The sequence below is a fragment of the Phocoena phocoena genome, chromosome 4 (genome assembly GCF_963924675.1).
Source record: "Phocoena phocoena chromosome 4, mPhoPho1.1, whole genome shotgun sequence".
Taxonomy (NCBI): domain Eukaryota; kingdom Metazoa; phylum Chordata; class Mammalia; order Artiodactyla; family Phocoenidae; genus Phocoena; species Phocoena phocoena.
In genome coordinates, this window is record NC_089222.1 from 58765574 (window position 1) to 58785253 (window position 19680).

General features: G+C 42.8%; 1 protein-coding gene across 1 annotated transcript in view; it reads left to right on the forward strand.

The window, feature by feature from the left end:
- The window catches only part of USP13 (ubiquitin specific peptidase 13), a 117290-nt gene that overhangs the window by 71680 nt on the left and 25930 nt on the right, over positions 1-19680 (forward strand). Inside the window, exons 11-17 of the mRNA XM_065876127.1 lie at positions 2737-2862; positions 3979-4132; positions 6306-6480; positions 12045-12133; positions 14525-14647; positions 16014-16040; positions 19190-19333. Of these exons, the coding sequence (XP_065732199.1) occupies positions 2737-2862; positions 3979-4132; positions 6306-6480; positions 12045-12133; positions 14525-14647; positions 16014-16040; positions 19190-19333 (838 nt within the window). The remainder of the gene's footprint in view (positions 1-2736; positions 2863-3978; positions 4133-6305; positions 6481-12044; positions 12134-14524; positions 14648-16013; positions 16041-19189; positions 19334-19680) is intronic.

Sequence of the window (19680 nt, forward strand, 5' to 3'; positions counted from 1 at the left end):
ACTTCTCTAGTTGTGTGATCCTGGGCCAGTTACTTAACTCCTCTTTGCCTCAGTTTCCTCATCTGTCAAGTGGAGAAAATAATAATAGTAATCACCTCATGAAGTTGGGTGATTTAAGTAAGACGCATGTATAAAGTGTTCAGAACTATGCCTAGCACCTCGTAAATATTCATCCAGGTACCTAGAATAGTGTCTGACATTTTATAACACTTGGTAAATTTCTATTGAATGAATGACTAAGTGTTAGTCATTATGCAAATGTAATGCATTATTTTTGCATGCGTGTGTTGACTGATACCATGTAGATATACATCGGCATTGTGATTGGAGAAAGTTACAAACTTTTACATTCCTTTCGGGAGGTGTATGTGTGGGTAGTTAAGCTGATCATCAAATATAAATTGGTCTTCACTTAGCCCTAGAAGCACATCTGAAGCCTCGTGTGTGTGTGTAAGCTGGTCATTTATGTACAGGTTCCAAGCCCTCAGATGCCGCCACTTTGGGGAGTTCTTCTCCCAGAGCTGTCAGCACTGTTTCAAGTCCTCTGCAGTGTTCCCTAACGTTTGTTATAGATACATGTTGTCTCTCATCATGCCCCCACCCCGCCGTTGTCTGTCAGCTCTTGGAGGGCAGAACCCCCGATGTGTTCTACATGAAGGAGGTGGTTGGGAAATGCTGGATGCCTAGGTCAGATATATTTTCAGCAGGACAGGAAAATTCACCTGAGTTTTATTAGAAACGTTGCTTAGAACACGTGTTGGAGAGGTTTCATATGTAGAGCTGCCCTGTGGCGGCAGGGAGGTAGCTGTTGGAGTTTTCCCATCACCTGTTACATCTGACTGTGTGATTGTGCACTCCTGTCATGGCCTCTAGACCCTGGGCATTGACTCTGGCATCCAGATCTCAAAGAAGTGTGAGACAAGGCCTCTGCCTGCCAAGGACTGCAGTCAGGCTGAGGGGACAGGCCAGAGCGGGCTGAAAGTTAAAGGAAGTAAAAGGCATGTTGTGCTATGCTCAGTGATGGCCCAGAGAGCAAGTTCTCTGGACTTCAGAGGAGGGGGAGGTGGCCTGGAAGCTGAGCCTGTGGAGATTTTGAGAAGTGGATGCACCTTTGCAGAGAGCACATGAGTTACTTCTTCTGCTTGATTGGCAAGGGGAGGTTCGTCTCACTGGGGCGTGCTGTGCTACAGCTGCCGCTCTGGTTTTGCTGCCGAGAGCCTGGAATTGGGATCAGAACCTGGAGTCTGGAGTTCATTCTGGTTCTGCTCTTTGCTGGCTGCATAATCTGGTCGTAAGACCACTTTCAGTTGACAGACCTTTGTGGCACTTCTCTGCAGTTCTCAGTTTCCTTAGCTGCAAAATGAGGATGATGGTAGAACCTTCTTCATAGGGTTACTGTGAGTATTAAACGAGGTGACATGTAGCACCATTATTAGATGGAAACAGCTTTATCCTGAGCCCACCTCTGTCTTTAAAGGTGATGTGGAGCTTCCACTCTGCCTCTTCGGAGTATCTCAGGCAGAGTGCCTGGATTTCCTGCAGAGTACAGCATTAAAAAGCCCAGTTCAGGGTTTCCCTGGTGGCGCAGTGGTTGAGAGTCCGCCTGCCGATGCAGGGGACATGGGTTCGTGCCCCGGTCCGGGAAGATCCCACATGCCGCGGAGCGGCTGGGCCCGTGAGCCATGGCCGCTGAGCCTGTGCGTCCGGAGCCTGTGCTCCGCAACGGGAGAGGCCACAACAGTGAGAGGCCCGCGTACCGCAAAAAAAAAAAAAAAAAAAAAAGCCCAGTTCACATTAAAGCCAGTTTAAAGCTTCTCCCGCTACCAAGCTCGGGAGGCTTGGAAACCAGCAGTGTAGAAGGGTCGGCTTCGGCATCCTCCGGTGTTTGTTTGTCCTTGTTCCACCTCTTTGCCTCCTCCCACCCCCTCTGGCCCCTCCAGAGTCAAGGATCGAGGGTTGGGGGGATTGGAGACAAGGCAGAGCCTTTGCCTGAGCTAGTGCATTTGCTCCCTCTTGGCTGCCATGAGTCTTCTATCATGGCCAGCCTTTTTGTGGGGGGCACATTAGTGGTTCTTCACAGATGCCCTCCACCCCTGCTTGTCCCCTCAGGGACCTCCACAGGGACCTTTTACCTGATGCCCTCCCCGATGACTTCTGTAATCCCCCCTCTCCCCCCCCAGCTCCTGCCGTAGTCTCCTCAGCTGCCCTCCCATCACCTTATGCAGTGCCCTTTCTGGGGGAGCCTGGCTGCCTTCTGTCCTTTTAGCCCCCCGGGGAAGGGCGCACATCCTCATCAGCCAAAGTTATCCTTGCTCTTCCCATCCTGGCAGCTGCAGGCAGCCTCCTTCCGCTTCTCCAGGTGAGGGCAAGCTCCTGGGAGCTCCGTGAGCCTGGCAGCTCTGCAGTGGTTGCCTGGGGTGTTGCAGAGCTATTTCCTTTACTTTCTCTCCTGTTCCCTCATGGGCCGGGGGGACGGGAGATGCTGTAGACCTCTCCTCTCCTTTAACTTCCTTCAGGGGAAGTCAACAGGAAGAGCCCCATCCTGTTCTCACGTCAGGCTCATAGCACAGTGCCTGGTACATAATCAACATCCAGTGCATGCTGGCCGCTATCACTATTTAGCTAACGGGGGCTTCAGTTTTCTTATCTGAAATCGGGGCTGTTAATCCCCACTCTGCTTCCTACTTAGTGCTGCTAATGGGTATGAAAGTATTGTGAGTTGGTTTTATTTTTTAGCCTCAACAGAATGGGATCTCGCCACGCATGTTTAAGGCCTTTGTGAGCAGGAGCCACCCGGAATTCTCCTCCAACAGACAGCAGGATGCCCAGGAATTTTTCTTGCACCTGGTGAATCTAGTAGAGGTAAAGTCAGTCTTCAGAAATGCTCAAAAGGGTTGTAAGAAGTGTGCCCACCCCTGCGTGCAGTCCCTGCTGGTGTGGCTGGAATGCTCCACCCCTCCACTCCCCACCTAAATCTCTCTCTGGCCAGGCTCCCTCAGAGTCGGCATCTTTGGGCCTTTCTCTGCTCAGACCGCTTGATGTAGTTGCCCCTCATGCCCGGCCTCCTGGGCACTTGTGGGACTCTCTGTTCTCCTCCTAATTTGAATGTGTGCTGGGAGTGTTTATCCCTTATTTCATTTGCCTTTTTTGTTTTTTGTCTCTGTGATAAGCTCCTTCAGAGTCCCACGTGGTATTTGGTGTCCTCCTGCCATCACTCTGAGATGGTCACTCGGCTCAGAGCAGAGTCGACTCACATTAATAAATGCTGTGGTTTTTTAAAGGCCACTGAGAATTCATGAGTAAAGCCTTTTTTCCCCTCTCTTAAAAAATAACTACTTTTTTCCTGATGACAGATGTGTTCCTTGTGGAAACATAGGCACAAAGGAGAAAATCAAAACCTCCCATGCTACCTGCTCCCACAAACAAGCAGTGCTAACATTTTGGTGTCTGACCCTTCCCCCCTAGGCATTTTCCAGGTGCTATCCATTTTCTACGTGTTGGTTTGTGAGCAGTGTTTTTCACTTAACCTGTTGTGAACGTTTTGCCACGTCATCACCTACTGGAATATAGCATGATTTCTTTTTTATTTCTGTATAATTTACATTAGTGCATTTATATAATCATATCATACATGGCTTAATTTTTCCAGGGCAGTCCTTGATTTTTTTTTTTTCCCTTTCTCTTTAGCTGGGCTTCCACATCTCCTTTCTTCTAATTCTTTCTAGGTCAGTCCCTCTGACATGACTTTTAACGGCTGCATAATATTAATTCACATGATGAACTATATTTAACCAATCTCCCATTTTTGGACTTTAGGTAACTACCAGTCTTTTCCTGTACTCTGGTGAACTGGCATGCCCAGGGGGAGCGTTTAGTAACACCAGATCTTTACACCAGCTTTATATTTGATTCTGTGCTAATTTTTATTCATGCCTTAATATCCACAAATTTACTAACTTGTTATAATCCAACCTTCAGAGGAACCGCATTGGCTCAGAAAACCCAAGTGATGTTTTTCGGTTTTTGGTGGAAGAACGTATTCAGTGCTGTCAGACCCGAAAAGTCCGCTACACGGAGAGGGTGGATTACCTGATGCAGTTACCTGTGGCCATGGAGGCGGCAACCAACAAGGGTAACGTTCTAAAGTGGGAAATGAGCAGTGTGCTTCTTCACACGTGAAAACCCTCAAGTCAGCGATACTGCAGCTCAGTCTCTGCGAAGTCATGTCAGGAGCAGACCCAGCCCGGACGGTGTCTGGTTTGCATGTCTCTTTTCATCTTTTCCTCAGTCCCCATGTGACTTTCTTTTGACATTTTTGTGGAGGGCTTATGGAGGGAACCTACTTCAGTGCCTATAAATTTGACCAACTGGTTGGTTTAGAGGCAGCTTAATTTAGAGGAAATTATTTGTAATTTAATATTATCACTCACAAGTTGTGTGGAAAGTCTGAGGGGAGTGATCAGAACTGCATGTTATTTTTTGTTTTGTTTTGTTTGTTTGTTTTTTGGCGGTACACGGGCCTCCCACTGCCGCGACCTCTCCCGCTGCGGAGCACAGGCTCTGGACGCGCAGGCCCAGCGGCCATGGCCCACAGGCCCAGCCGCTCCATGGCATATGGGATCCTCCCGGACCGGGGCATGAACCCGCGTCCGCCGCATCGGCAGGCGGACTCCCAACCACTGTGCCACCAGGGAAGCCCCAGAGCTGCATGTTTTGATGTGAGACATTCAAGCAGAGAGAGGCCTCTTAAAAATAATCCAGCTTTGGCATCCGAGTAAGATGCCTGTTGTGGGAGATAAAATGTGGCAGGGCTCTTTGTGGGGCGAGGCTCCTTGGAAGGGTCTCTGGACCTTGGAAGCAGGAGGAAGGTGGGGGGACCTCAGGGGAAGGTTCCTTCGGTCAGTCTGATCTGGTTCTTCCCAAGCAGAATAGATGAATGGTATTTCTTAGAATTAACGTCTTAGAAGCAGAAAAAGGAGAAATATCTGCTAGATTGCTTATTTCCTGTGAACTGGTCATTTTTGTAAGGTTTAATGACTCCCTGGCTGGCCTTTTTCCTTTTTTTGTTTGTTTGTTTGGGGTGTAGTTACTTTATTGTGTTAATTGGAAAATGGTGATTATGATGATTTTAAGATGAAACGATTTCCATTTTCTATAAACTCATGCAGCTTTTGACCAGTTTTTAAATTCTTATTCATTATACAAAGTAGAAATGGGGGTGGGGGTGTCTGTGGTTTGTTTCCTTTTTAGCACTAGGCTTAATTGCTGTCTCTCGCCTAACTTGGGGATACTAACATATTGTGCTCAGTTCTGTGATCCTAACTCAGAATTTATGAGTGGTAAATCTTTTTTTTTTCAGAAAGGAGACTTAAAATTTAGTCTCAGGAAATTGATTGCTGGGAACACCTAATGCTAGCATCCTAGATAGAAGTCCATCATAAACTGATTTTGGACTGGGGAATGAACTGGAAAAGCATATTCAGATGTGTTTAAGAAAACACAAAGGTATATCAGTGTGTCTAAAACCTGATAAATCAGAAGGGATTTTTTTGTAACAAAAGAAATTCCCAGAAAGGTCCATTTGAAATCTATATAAAATTTTGACTTACAGGTAGTTTCCAAGAGCAGATCTGCTGACTCTTGGGAAGTTCATGGTGCACTCACTTCTTTTTCCCTTGGTGTGTAACCATTTGAACAGGGATAGTGTAGAAAGGCCTTCTAGGTTGGCCGCTCTGCTCTCTGCAGTGTCGGGTAACGCCCACACGAAGTTGTCTTGGCAGTGCTGGGTAGGATCGTGGGCTGGGTGCCTTGGATAACTGCGGTCCTTATAGGTCATCCTGCTCTTTGGCCTGCACCCTCCATGACTTCTAATCATAGTGAAGGGCCGGGAAGAGGTGAGCCCTCGGATTTCTTTCAGTGTGAATTCTCTGGTGTGAAGACTTTGTGATTAGAGGGTGGTATTGGGATCAAACCAGCCTTGACCTCTGGACAAATGAAAGTCCAGGTTCGTGAATCACTTAACAGCACATGTGTGGTCTGAACCTCTCACCTGGGCTGGAGTTCACAGTTCCCTCCCATCAGTCTCAAAGGGGAACAGGCAAAAAATTATGAATGGCTCGATGCGTCCTGGCAGTGCCACTCTAAACAGGATTTCAGCAGGCTCCTCTGGTTCTGTGAGGGCAGCAAGTAAGCAATCCTGCCCCACCCCAGAAACCTTCAGTGAAGATGGTTCATTGTTCAAGGGGGTCTTTTTCATTTCACGAAATTAAGTGATTGCAAAGTCATTCATTTGCTCTTTTATTCAGATGAACTGATCGCCTATGAACTAACGAGAAGGGAAGCAGAAGCAAACAGAAGACCCCTTCCCGAGCTGGTTCGTGCCAAGATACCGTTTAGTGCCTGCCTTCAGGCCTTTTCTGAACCGGAAAACGTTGATGATTTCTGGAGCAGCGCCCTACAAGCAAAGTCTGCGGGTGTGAAGTAAGTGTGTGCGCGCTTGTGTGGTGGCAGTAGGATAAGGAGGGGGCCTTGAGAGGTGGGGACCGGGTTAGGGGAGGGTTGGGGGGCATTGTACAGGTCTGCATGCTTGCTCATGTGTGGCAAGATGGGATTATGATTTACACAACACTAGTTGTAGACCTCACTTGTGTGAGACCTGTCCAGTAAAACAGGCTTGTTGTAATCTGTATCATGTGCAAGGGAATGATTTTTTTTTTAAGCCAGGTTGTAGTTTATCCCTTATAGGGAATTTGCGTTTTCTTTTCGTTTTTTTTTTTGTCGAGGGTATAGCCAAGAACCCTCCCCATCCATGGCAAGATGATATTAATGAAGAAATTAGAAAAATACTTATGACAGTCTTAAGTATTTATACTCCACTCTGATAGATTTTTGATTCCAAAATGAAAGATTTAGCTTAGAACTTGGTGGCTGTGTACCTGCCGGGAGATCCGGGGTCTCAGGGCATCTCAAAGTGGATATCAGGGCTCCTGAGCATTGTTCCAATGAGCTGCCCAGGATGTGGTCAGGAGATGTTCTGTTTCTATATTGTGAGCCTTATTGTCAGGTACATTAAAAAAAATTTTTTTTTTCTCCACTTGACACCTTAATTGATTTAATACTGTCAAGTCTTTGCCGGCACACTTCATATAGCTGGAGAAAGAGTATTTACAGTGGCCTAAAAAGGGGGAAGGTCTAAAAGTTAGGCTCTGGTAGTCTTACTACTTCTAGATATTCTTCAGCCATTTTTCTTCTAGGCTATGCCTGAGCTCTTGTTGATGTGAAGGGCAGGGAAGCATGGACGAGCTACTGCTGGCTGTTTTTATCCCAACTTCAAGTAGCAGTCAAACCTGAATTACTTATTCTGTGTGACAGCCATCTCTCAGGATGCCTCTGTTTCAGATGATGACTTCATGTGTTAAAAATGGGAAAACAAGAATTTATTTCAAGAGCTTAAAAAAAGCCATATTTTCTTACAATAATTTCCTTTAAAAAGTTTCTTCATATCTAACTGAGATTAATAATAGTTCAATTATCCGTTATCCATTGTGGGGTAAGTTTTCATCCGAGGACTGCTCAGTTTTGGAGTGTGTGTGTGTGTGTGTGTGTGCGTGCGTGCGTGCGTATGTTTGTGTGTGTCCTTGAAGATAACAGTTGGTGAGCTGGCATGTTAAATGTTCGAGATTCACTTCACTACAACTTGGACACATCTTTGGGCAGTTAGAAAGCTACACACTATATTATATTAGTGGTGGAAACAACTTTTTTTTTTTTCTTTCAACTTTTTGAAATATATACAACCTTGTGACTTTGTGTACAGCATGTTGATTTTTATTTATTTTCCTAAATTTAATTATTGACAGTAGGCTGAAGATTCCTCAAACATCCTTTTCTCTTTGTGCTTTAATTCTGATACTGTATGGGGTGGAGGTGATCGGAGGCTTTCTAGGCTTAGAAAGCCCCCAGCATCACATGTGAGCTGCAGAGTGGTCTTTGTTGCCCTGTCCACTTGGTCACCCTTTTGTGCTCTTCAGTAAAGTGGTGGCGAGTCTTCCCTAAGGCCCAGAGAGTATGTCACTCTCTGGGCCTTAGGGGAGGAGCCTTCTCATCACTAGGAAAAGGCCCATCTTTAAAGTGGAGCTAGGAGGTGTTAGCTTTCCACAGAGACAGTTTCTGATGCCTGGGAGATCTGGATTCTTCTCCTGTGTCCACTTCCCAGCTTGCATTCTATCCTGGGGCAAAGTCACCACCCAATTCCTTCTTACACCCGAGTGGAGGAATAATGCGTGCTGACTTGATTTTCTCCTCAAATGCTATAAAATATTTAGTTGTAGGCAGTGCTAACATAATTAACCTAGAATCCTTGAGGAGGGGTCTCTGCTTTCTCTAAGCCTTAACAGTAGATATTAAATTTTCTCTGTCTTTTGCATACACACATGCTCTTATGGTTAAATGCATATGAAAGAAAGTTAATACTGGATGTATCACAATTGTTGATAATTGAAAACTGGTCTTGTGGGAAAGGAAAAACCAATGTTTTAGGGTAATAAAGCAACTACCATTATGGCACATTTATTATTCCCAGTTATGTGCTAAGTGCTTCCCATCAGTTATCACTTAAATCCTCTTAGTATTGCTACGAGGTAGGTGCATTATTCTCCCTATTTTACAGACGAGGAAATAAAAGAAGTAATTGGCCACTAAGTGGCAGACTTGGAATTCATTCAAGTTCAAAGTTTAAACTCTTAATCCTTGTGTTGTACACTGCCCGCATATTTCTTATCGTGCTTGCTTATGTTTGTATCTTTATAATCCTTATATAGCCTTGTTTATTCCTTATTATACCTTATCATGTTTCAAATAATAGTTTTGGGGAAACCAGTTCAGTGGATTCCTAAAAGATCTTTTTTTCTTGCTTTTTCTTATTGCCAATAGTATAGACATTATCTCCTTATTATGTTAATTTGGAGCCTTGAATTTTTCCTGTGTTAGACCCAGAGTCTGAAAGGCCAGGAAGAGGCAAAAGATGTCCTCTTGGTAGATCTTGGGTCAATATGGACCAGACATAAAGAGCCTTCCCTTAATTGGTCCTGAACAGACAGTGACTGGGAAGAATATTAGTGTTTGGAAATTTTATTCACCCAGCAAATATTATTGCTCATCTAGTATATTCTGGGCAATGAATTGAACAAGACCTAGTTCCTCCCCTCAAGCAGCTCATAGATTAAGGGTCAACAGGGAGAAATTTTGTCTTGACCTTTATCATTTACGAAGAGAAAAGCACGGTGTGGGGTTCCAGAGCACAAGCTTTAGGTAGACTGGCAGCGTTGGAATCCTCAGCATAGAACTTATTGGTATGTGACCTTGGCCAAGTGACCTCACCTCCATAAGCCTCTTTCCTTATATGTAAACTGGGAATAATAAAATAACTTTCTTTATGGGGTTGAGGTGAGGGTTAAGACAGATAAGCTACATAAAATGCTTTGTACAGTGTCTGGCGGAGTAAATATATACTGTAATTGTTATTACATTACTTTTATCTTTTTTTTCTGCCTTGGATTGTACAATTTGACTGTGGTTGATTATCATGTTTTCAACATATTTAGTGGAAAGGATAGAATTGTATTTTTTTAGCGACCAGGTTTTCAATAAAATAGTCAATTTCAGGGAGAGGGACAGTTTATATATATTTAAGGCTTTCATAATGTTTTTGCCTGAATTGTAGTAAGTGAACAATTGTTATATTTTAAATAATAATAAGTTGTCAGTAGATAAAGTATTGTTGTCAGGCACTTAGGACATAAAGTTCTAAGCACTTTATGTCCTAACTCAGTTCCTGTAACAATTCTTTGAGGCAAATTTGCTCTGTGTCTGTCTAGACCTTTTTGAATGATCTATATTCTAATGGTATTTATTAAATACATAACTTTTCAAGAAAAATTTTAATTCCAGGAATGATTTTAGGAATAAGAGGGTAAGTGGTGTATAACTTTGCTGGATTTAACAAACTTGATGTCCCAAGCCTCTAATTAATGAATGCCAAGTATTCATTGAGATTGAACACATTTATATTGAGCGGTCACTACATGTGTGATTCAGCTTAAGACCCTATAGAGGTTACAAAGATGAATAAGGAGTGTTTACCTGTTAGGGTAAATATAATGTGGGCACCATCTAACCTGCTTTCTGGTACTCTTAGGTTGGTAGCTACCCATAACAAAGTGATGTGTTAAATTATCCCTCGCCAGTCCCCCCAGCCGACCAGCCTCGAGTTTCCTCCACTGCCTCCCACCCCATGGTATTACCGGCTGATTCCTCACCCAGGTACTGACTGCAGAGCAACTGCAAGAGTCTTTGGGCTCCTGAACCACAGTTTGGAAATCATTGAGTTACTGAGGACTTCTGGTTGATTTCACTATTATATATTTTCCAGTTTTTAAGTGAATGTGGTAAGAGGAAGGGGTCAGAGAGGACATTTTTACAGTGGTTGAAAATACCAGATGGAGTTTCTTGGTTTTTGGTGAAACTGAGGATTCATCTATATTTAAGAATGATAATGTATTGATATTACTGCTTCTCAGAAGATAGGAAAACCTAATTAGCAGTAATGTATAATTTCTGGAAAGTGAGGCAGGCTAATGATAGTTCAGCTCCTGGTTTTTGAAGAACTCCCTTATATTATTGCCTGTACCCTTCTATCCTCCTTGTGATGGAGAATTTGAGATCCAGAGAGGTTAAGTGACTTGCCTGTGGCAAAATACAGATCAGTGACAAACCAGGTCAGTGTCCAGGGCCTCGTGGATTCTAGGTCTTTCATGACAAAATAATCATGCTGATTCCTTAGATATACACAGCACAGTCTTGTGTGCCAGGTGGTTTCATGTCATTCATGAACATTGCACAGCCCTGGCAGGTAGAAATTATTAATAAATCTATTTTGTAAATGTGAAGATGAAGCTTCAAAAAGGGTCCAATTTGGAGTGAATTAAGTAGCATCCAAGCCTTTTGACACTTTTTGGACAGTCCTCTGCCCCTGAACTGTGGCTTCTCTTGTACACTAGGGGGCAGCAATGCATTAGCGTTGTTTTCTGAATTCTGGGAAGATGCATGTCACGTAGAAGGCAGTGACTAGAAAGTAGAGTTTGTAAGGAGCATGTTCTAGAATCTTTTATTTTAAAAGGTACCTATAGTATCTGCCTACAGCTGATTTTCTTTTTTTCCATATACCTACTGTACCCACATCGACACTTAAATGGAAATGGTCGTTATAAACAAGATAATAAGTGTGGAGAGAATGAGCTGGAACTGGGGCATGAATTTGGTGTATAAGTTTAATAGTTTGTGCATAAAATTATCAAACTCACATTCAGGCAATTAAGCATTCCTGAAAGTCTGAAGTGAAACTTAAGACATTGACCATATATATTAATTTTTTAATTTAAGGCCCAGATTTAGATATATACACACACCTTGTGGCCATGGGTTTTAGGTGCAGTAGTATTTTAATGAGGCCCTGGCATTTCCAATAGTCAGCCTCAACCAAATTTCCAATAAACCCTCCTTATGGCAACTCTGTGCTACCAGATAGAGACTCTTAGTGGGAGCAGGTTGGGTGTGTGTCAGGATTGCTCAGGGAGCTTTATTCATACCTACACAAACACAATGCACAGGTGCCCACACACACCTACAATACATATACTAAATTCTAGCAAGGGTTTTAGAAGAAAACAAATGTTTATGGTTGAAAACCACTTTTCAGAAATATAAAATGCCACAACAAAGTAAAAGTAATAAATTTGCAACGTGCCCAAAATCATCCTCAGGGACAACATGGTCCTCTGTTAAACATTTTCTTCTCGTGAAAAGGCCAGGATGAACGGTGAGGTGGTGAGTGTGTGTCCACTCGGGTGTGTGTGTGTGTTCCTCCTCATCAATGCAGCCACTGGAACCGCGGGGTGTGCCTCAGACACAGCTTTTGATGCTTCGTGAACTGTATTCATAATTCTTATTGCCTTGTTTCATTGATCTAATCCCCTTGTGTTTCCCAGAACATCTCGCTTTGCCTCATTCCCTGAATACTTGGTAGTGCAGATAAAGAAGTTCACTTTTGGTCTTGACTGGGTTCCCAAAAAATTTGGTAGGTATCTTTTGCATGCTTTTGCTTGTAACATCAAATTAGCTATTTAAAAAACATGGCATGTGAAAGAGCCCATGTGGCTGGCTGCCAGAAACAGTTTCATTTCATTCTTTTTCCGTGATGCCCACTTTTCTCTTTTGGAAGATAAGAATATATGATAAGCACTGATAGTAAAAAAAAAAAAAAAAAATTATTGCCACATGCTAACCCATCCCTCTAATAACGGGTTCTGGAATGACCAGATTCTAAGAGTGAAAACAGGAGCCTCACGTTATCAAACCATGCTTCCCAAACTTGAACAGATCTTGGTAAAATGCAGGTGCTGATTCAGCAGGGCTGGGGCTGGAGGGGGGGCCCAGGGGTGCTTTATTCTAATACATTCCCAGGTGATGCTGATGCTGTTGGTCCGAAAACCACGCTTGGAGGTGCAAGTAATTGAAAATATACTCTCTTCTTAGCATCTCGCCTCTGCCTCTGAAGCAGGCAGGTGTGGCTAATGACATTTGCTTAAGTCATACGCATTTTGTTAATAATAACATGAGTATAGTCAGTTGTATTAAAAAGTCAAGAAAGGGACGTGACTTTGGCTGAAGTGGGCTTTCTTCTTGCTAATCTTAAAGGCCCTTGACCATTGTTAGAGGTTAGCTTTCCAGACAATGCAGAGGAACATTTTCTCCATCATCTCGATCGAATATCAAGGTGTTCCTAGGCTGTCCTCAGGGCCATGGAAGGATGTACAGTTTTACCCTCTGATTTCTCAAGCAAGTACCTCAGACTGTTTGCCAGTCTTTTAAAGTTTTTATGTTTTTGAGCACTTAAAAAACAACCATCAGTCCCTATGCTGGTTAATTAAGCACTCATCTGCTCATCTGAAGGCGATAAGTAAAAAGAATGTAAAGTCAAGGGAGTGATTTCCCAGAAACCTCTGGCACTAACAGTTTGCATAACACTTGTTTCCACGCGGCATTATGCAGCGTGTGAGCCTGTAGCTTATCCTGCTTTTCCTGGTGGAATAATTTTGTGGGCAGGGAGGAGGGCAGAGGGCAGGCTGCTTGTCACTCAGCCTTTCCTCCTTGGACCTGAGAGAGAAAACTGACTTCTAAAGACTTTGAACTGCTTTGGAAACAGTTTTCTTATTTTTCTTTGTCCTTCGAGTATCGGTAAAGGATAAAAACTCAGATCAGATTTCACAGTCTTGCTGAAATTAAAGCAGCCTCAAAGCTTTCTTTAATGAACCTGAAATTTTCTGTTGAGGAACAGTTAGTTGTATTGATTTTGTTGGTCAGACATTGTGTTTGATTTTGCTGTCTGCTGAGATTTAAATTTTTTTTCAACTAAGCCTTTTCTTTGGGTGGTGGTTTTAAAAATAGGATTTACATACCTAGCATCATAATTGGTTTGGGGGATAGTATTTTCAGGTTCTGTTTGCTAGCCCGAGAGACATGTCCTCTGCCAACATTTGAACCCATTTTCCACTATGACCATATCCGAATGTGTGCAGTTATAAATCTCAACAGGTTGTTAGACTGATACATTTTGTATTTGAGTAAGTCAACACAATGATAGCTGGGCTGAGAAGTTAAAAAAAAAATGTGCCTCAAGACGAATACACTTGAGGTTCAATTAATTTCTTTAAAGCTTCATTCTTTATTACCTTAGGTAGAATAATCACAGTACCCATCATGATCTGAGAAAAGGCATAAACTACAGGTTGCAAACTCAGATGCCTAATAAGGACAGGGTGATAATGTAAATGAGAGAAGTAGGCTGGGTGTAGGAAACAGGTAGCGATAGCAGTCTTGGTCTTTCTTGGGTGTTCCCATTTTGCATTAAGACGTGGGTTAGGAAAACATTTCTCTGCCATAAGAATCAGAATAGCACAGATGTGATGCTCAGGGTCGTGGGAGTGGTGGGTCTGTGATGGACGGGCACGGAGGGTACACGGTGCCCTAGAGTGGGAGCTAAAGATCAGCCCCAGGCGGTTGTTGCCGCGTGAGACTCTGCTACAGGTGTTTGTTTTGCAAAATGAGCTGGAAATCTGGACTTCTGAATTACATTTTCCAATTTAAAAATTGGAATTTGTTGCCAACATTTTAAAAACATCAAGCAGAAAGTGTCTACAAGTGTTCTATGGGCTCCCAGTTTTCAACCTCTGGTTTCCCTCGTTTGTTCTTGTTCAGTGTGAAACCCCGCCTCTGTGTTTCCCCTGACTCTGCATTAAAATCCTATCAGTCTCAGTGAGTCTTCTGGTCCCGTGATTTACTCCAGGGAACTGTAAAGCATCCCTTGGCTCTGCCTAGACACTTGTGCATAGAGTTAATGGTGTTGGATTTAGGAGGCGATTGTGGGTATTTGGAGAGCCCAGTGAATATAATCTCTCTCGTTTTGCAGATGTTTCTATTGATATGCCAGACCTACTTGATATCAACCATCTCCGAGCCAGGGGGTTACAGCCAGGAGAGGAGGAACTTCCGGACATCAGCCCCCCCGTAGTTATTCCTGATGACTCAAAAGGTACCATCTTCTGCCAGGAGGACCTTCTCGACCCCTCCCCGCTCCTCTGCTGGAATGGTCCCTTTTCTTCCACCACTCCCTTGTCCCTTGGTGCCTTCCTGTGTTGCAACCCACTGTGGACACACAGAAGTGAAGCCTGGCTGCAACTGTAAGCTTATAGTAGTCATGGGAAGAGGCACGGAGACCCATCGTGAGTGGTCGAAACGGGCCCGTGGAAATCACTGGCGGCAGAGGGCAGCAAATCTCCAGAAAGTTTTTAGGTTACGTTGCCTCTGACTTTGCCTCCCTCCCTCCCTGCCTCCCTCTTTCCCCTAATGGGCCTGTGGGGAAGAGAAGGAGTGTGTTTTCAGTGGGCTCTTCGTCTGGGGGAGCTGTATCCTTGGAGTACCTTTAGAGAACCGAAAAGGGAAATTCAACCATGTGTGTTGGTTTTAAAAATCTTGCCCATGTCTCACCTCCCCATCTTTGTCACTGCTTCATAGCAAGGGAGCGGTTTGGGTTTCTCTTACTCTCTGAACCTTAAAGTAGTCCTTGTTCAAAATACTTAACTTTTAAAGGGAAAAGGACATGCAAAAAATGATTGCCTTTGTGAGTCCAAAAGCAGCGTGGAGAAATCTTGGTTTCATTATTAGCTCAGTTACTCTGGTGAAATCACTTTCATTCTGGCTTTGTTTGCCCACCTGTTTACTGTTCACCTTCGTAATGAGTTAATTAGGTACATTAGCTAATAGTGCCAGATGGCTGGGGGCCCTGCCACGGCAGGATTTCCATCAGCTGAGCAGTGTATATTATTGGTGACCATGTTGGAGTAAGGTGAATCCAGGAGGAGCAAGCTAGGATTCAGCATCGGCACCTGTGTTACATTATTCTCTAAATGCTAAATTACAGAGCAGGGAGAGCAGGGAAGGGGCCTGTAGGTGGGGCAGCCTGGGTTATGTGGGGTACAGGTGGTTCATTAAAGAGGTTCTAGAAAGAAGAGGTCAGTCTTGAGTGTCAGAGAAATACAAGATGGTTTATTACCATTGCTCCTGCTTTCTCTCATGTTCAGTAACAGTCCTTGGTTTGTAATTATACAGAGTTCTTAGAAGTACAGGGAGAGAAATTATTTAGTTCAATAAGATGATAAGCAGAGCATCCTGTTTATCTGCTCTAAATGCCTGAAACCTGGTATTCTCCCTCCTTCCTGGAATGACTTCATGTCGTGCAGGCTGGGGTGGTCTGACGGGGGAATGGAGGGGCTGACAACAGTGTGGGATCTCAAAGGGTGGTGGTGGTGAGCAAGTGCTCCGGATTTAACTCTTTTTCTTTCTCCAGAACACTTTGCCATGGTTTGGTCTCACTTCCCTCCCTGTCGTTTAATTTCCAGATCGCCTGATGAACCAGTTGATAGACCGTATGTATCTTTTATGTTTTTTTCTCAGTGTCCTACTGTTGTTACCGGTCTAACTCATTTATCTGTGGGATTCAGTAAAGGGGCATTGTTCTGTACCTGTGTATGTGCAGCTTTTCCGGGTGGGCACAGTCCTTGGTCTGCAAGTTGAGGTAGCAGCAAATCTAAACCAGTGACATGGTGATTAGGTGGCCCTGTGGTTCAGGAGAGTGACTATTAGTGTGAGAGCGAAGCAGCCCTGAGCTGGAATCTCAGCTCTGCCATTTGTGACTGTGTGATCTAGAATCATTAACTTCTCTGAGCCTCAGTTTCCTCGTGTGTGAATGGGGGATAATGATGCCATTTCTTCCCTCTTTGGCCCCGAGTAGGCCTCCTTCTGCAGTGATGGCACAGTGGCCTGTCACTTTTCCCACTCCTGCTTCTGGACACATAATGAAGGTATACCACTGACAGGACGTGGTAGTATTAATTAATACTCTTAAGGGCGTTAGTTCCATCTGATTGTTTGTCAATTTTGTAGTCGTTTAGTTCTTGTAATTACCTGTGAGAGTTGATACTCTTGATTTTCTAAAGAACATGAAAAAAATAAACTATTTATAATGAATATTTAGATATTAATTAGCAGGAAGGAGGAGTGTGTAACACAAAATACTCTGAATCTTTTTGTCTACAAAGCCTTTCTGGAGACACTGTTGTTAATTTAGAAGTTCAAGTGTTTTACTTTGCAAACGCTTTACGTGATTGATCACATGGCTTAGACCTCCCTGTTTCCTTTCTTGGGTCAATTTTGATTTGCTGATTGCTGGGAAAGGCTGTTAGGGTCAGCGAGCGTCATGGGTGAACCATTGCCTCTGTAAATAATCTGATTGTAATGATAACGATATTTTTGAATGGTTACCATGAGTCATGTTGAGTTTATTACTCCATAAATTCTTTCAACTGTATTTAACTGTACTATTAATACAAAGCCCAGATTCTTGTTTGAATGTCACGGTAAGAAGGGCAGAGTAGGTGACCTTTTATAGAGGATAAAACTGAGACCTAGGAAAGTTCAGAGACCCAAGAGCTAGGACCAGAGCCAGGGCTAGGCGTCAAGCATACTTTTCATGTCACTCGACCTTTTCTGGAATGTGAGGAGTTTCGATGCCCCTGACCCTGCAGAGAGCCGGCCTCCAGGATGTTGCCCCAGGGGAGGTGATGGGTGGTTGGAACTGTGTCAGAGCCTGTCTGACCGTGAGTGTTCAACCATTTTCCATTTTCCCCCGATCTAAGCCTGCTGTCTTACCAGCAATAACCTATGTTCAGCAGGAGAAAACAGTATTATCTTGGGTTAATTTACATTTATATCCTACCTTTCTCAGATATTTAAAAGGAATAACTTTGATTATTTTCTTATTCTAAAGTGAAAAGATATGTAGAAATTATGGATTGGTGAAAACAGTCATCTCTGGTTTCATTTATAACCACTATTAACATTTGGCATCTGTCCTTCTACTGTTCTTTGCCTGTGCATGGCTCACTGTATTTTCCCCAAAATGCAATTATACATTTTCAATTTAATATGCTATTATATACATGCATACATTTATTAAGCTGTATTACTTTAACTGCATTCTGGGGAACAGGGTCTTTTACAAGGTGTTGAAAAGTATTCTGTAGAAAGAGTTTCATAGTTTCTTTACCACAGGAGTCTTTTTTGTTGTTACTAAAATATTTTTAATATTTTATTTGACTGAAGTATAGTTGATTTACAATGTGTTAGTTTCAGGTGTATAGCGCAGTGATTCAGTTATACATATATATATATATTCTTTTTTTAGATTCTTTTATAGGCTACTGTAAAATATTGAGTATAGTTCCCTGTGCTGTACAGTAGGTCCTTGTTGGTTATCTGTTTTATATATAGTAGTGTGTATGTGTTAATCCCAACCTACTGCAGGAGTCTTTATTATAGGACTTTAGAATTTTCACTACATTAATGCACACTGTGAATTTCTAGAGAGAATTGAGAATGCAGGTTTAAAAAACTTATTTGACCATGGAAGTCCCTTGTTTTGTGGTTCAGTAATTACATCTCTCTTAGAACACTAGGATTCTCTAGAACACATTTGGGGAATCACTGCTGTCCTACATCATTGCTTTCTTAAAATTTTATCTTGATAGGATGTTTTGTATATCCTCTTGAGAGAGAACTTTGGTAAATACATTTTCAGTACAATTTTTGTAGAAAAGATGTCTCTGTTCTTCAGTTCTTCTACTGATTGCTGTCTTTGGCAGAGTTTTCAGTAGATTACAGACCTCAGGACATGGAAAACATAAGGGGTATGTTTTGTGTTCCTGTTCCCTCCCCACCTTTGGTATAATTTGAGAGCACTTTGTAGGTGTGTATGTGTACACACACACGGACATACATACACACCCATGTACAAGTATACATATGTATACAAGCATGTATATGTGTGCATACACATCTATATTTATGTCTGTGTATCGATAAACACACACCTCTCTACCAATATCTATATATTATTGTGAAAAGAAAACAAAATCTGTGTCTAAACCGAAGTTAGGTTTGTAAAGCAATCTTTTTTAATATCTTAAATGTATACAATTAACAAACACATTCTTTCCTTCTGTCATAACATTGGGCTCTCCATTTCTCAGAGCTGATTACATTCTTTGATTGCTAATATATCTAAAGGCCTGCTATAACCTTCTGTGAGATTTAAGGAATAGGCTTTTTGGCCTGTAGATAATGCTTTTCTCTTCAAATTTCAGCAGTCCATAGGAGAGGCTGCTGTAGTGGTCTTGAGAGTGATGTAAGAGACTGAAATGGTTCTGGGAATACACTAGATCGCCCCATAGGAAATTAGAGAGTTGTTTTTCAGTGCTTGGATTGTTCAGGTAATTACCATGGTTCCTATTTAGGTCAAAGATTAAAACTCAAAAAAAAACTCAAAAAAAAATTAAAACTCAACTCAAATAGCTTAATATTTGGATGGCTTAAAACAAAACACAGTTAAACCACCATGTACATGTTAAACAAAATAGCCCGTTCTTTGGGTAGCATGTGGATAAGGGGCGAAGAGAAGCTAAGACAAGAAGAAATAGGGTTGACTTTTTTACACCAGAATATCCTGTGTGCTCTGTAGCATCAGACATCGATGAGTCATCGGTGATGCAGCTGGCCGAGATGGGTTTCCCTCTGGAAGCGTGTCGGAAGGCTGTGTATTTTACTGGAAATATGGGAGCCGAAGTGGCCTTCAACTGGATCATTGTTCACATGGAAGAGCCAGGTAGGTGGTCAGAAAATGGGAGGGCTTTGGAATCTGATGTGATCCTCAGTGATGTTAACCCTTGGTCCTACTGTGTCCTCTGGATGTGTCCCAGAAAATGACCTTTCAGCTCATAATCTGCTGCATGAGGCTGGGGGATGGTTATTTTGCCCATGTAGCAAAGTCACAATCTTTGTCTTTCCTCCTTTTTTAAATAATAGCTTTGTTGAGATTAATTCATCCCTTTAAATTGTATAATTCAGTAGCAAAAAGACCATTGGAAAGATATGGGATAAACTTCTAGCTATGAGGAGGACCTGAGATAGAAAAATGTGCATGAAGAAATGGGGCTATTTAGTTAGCTTTTA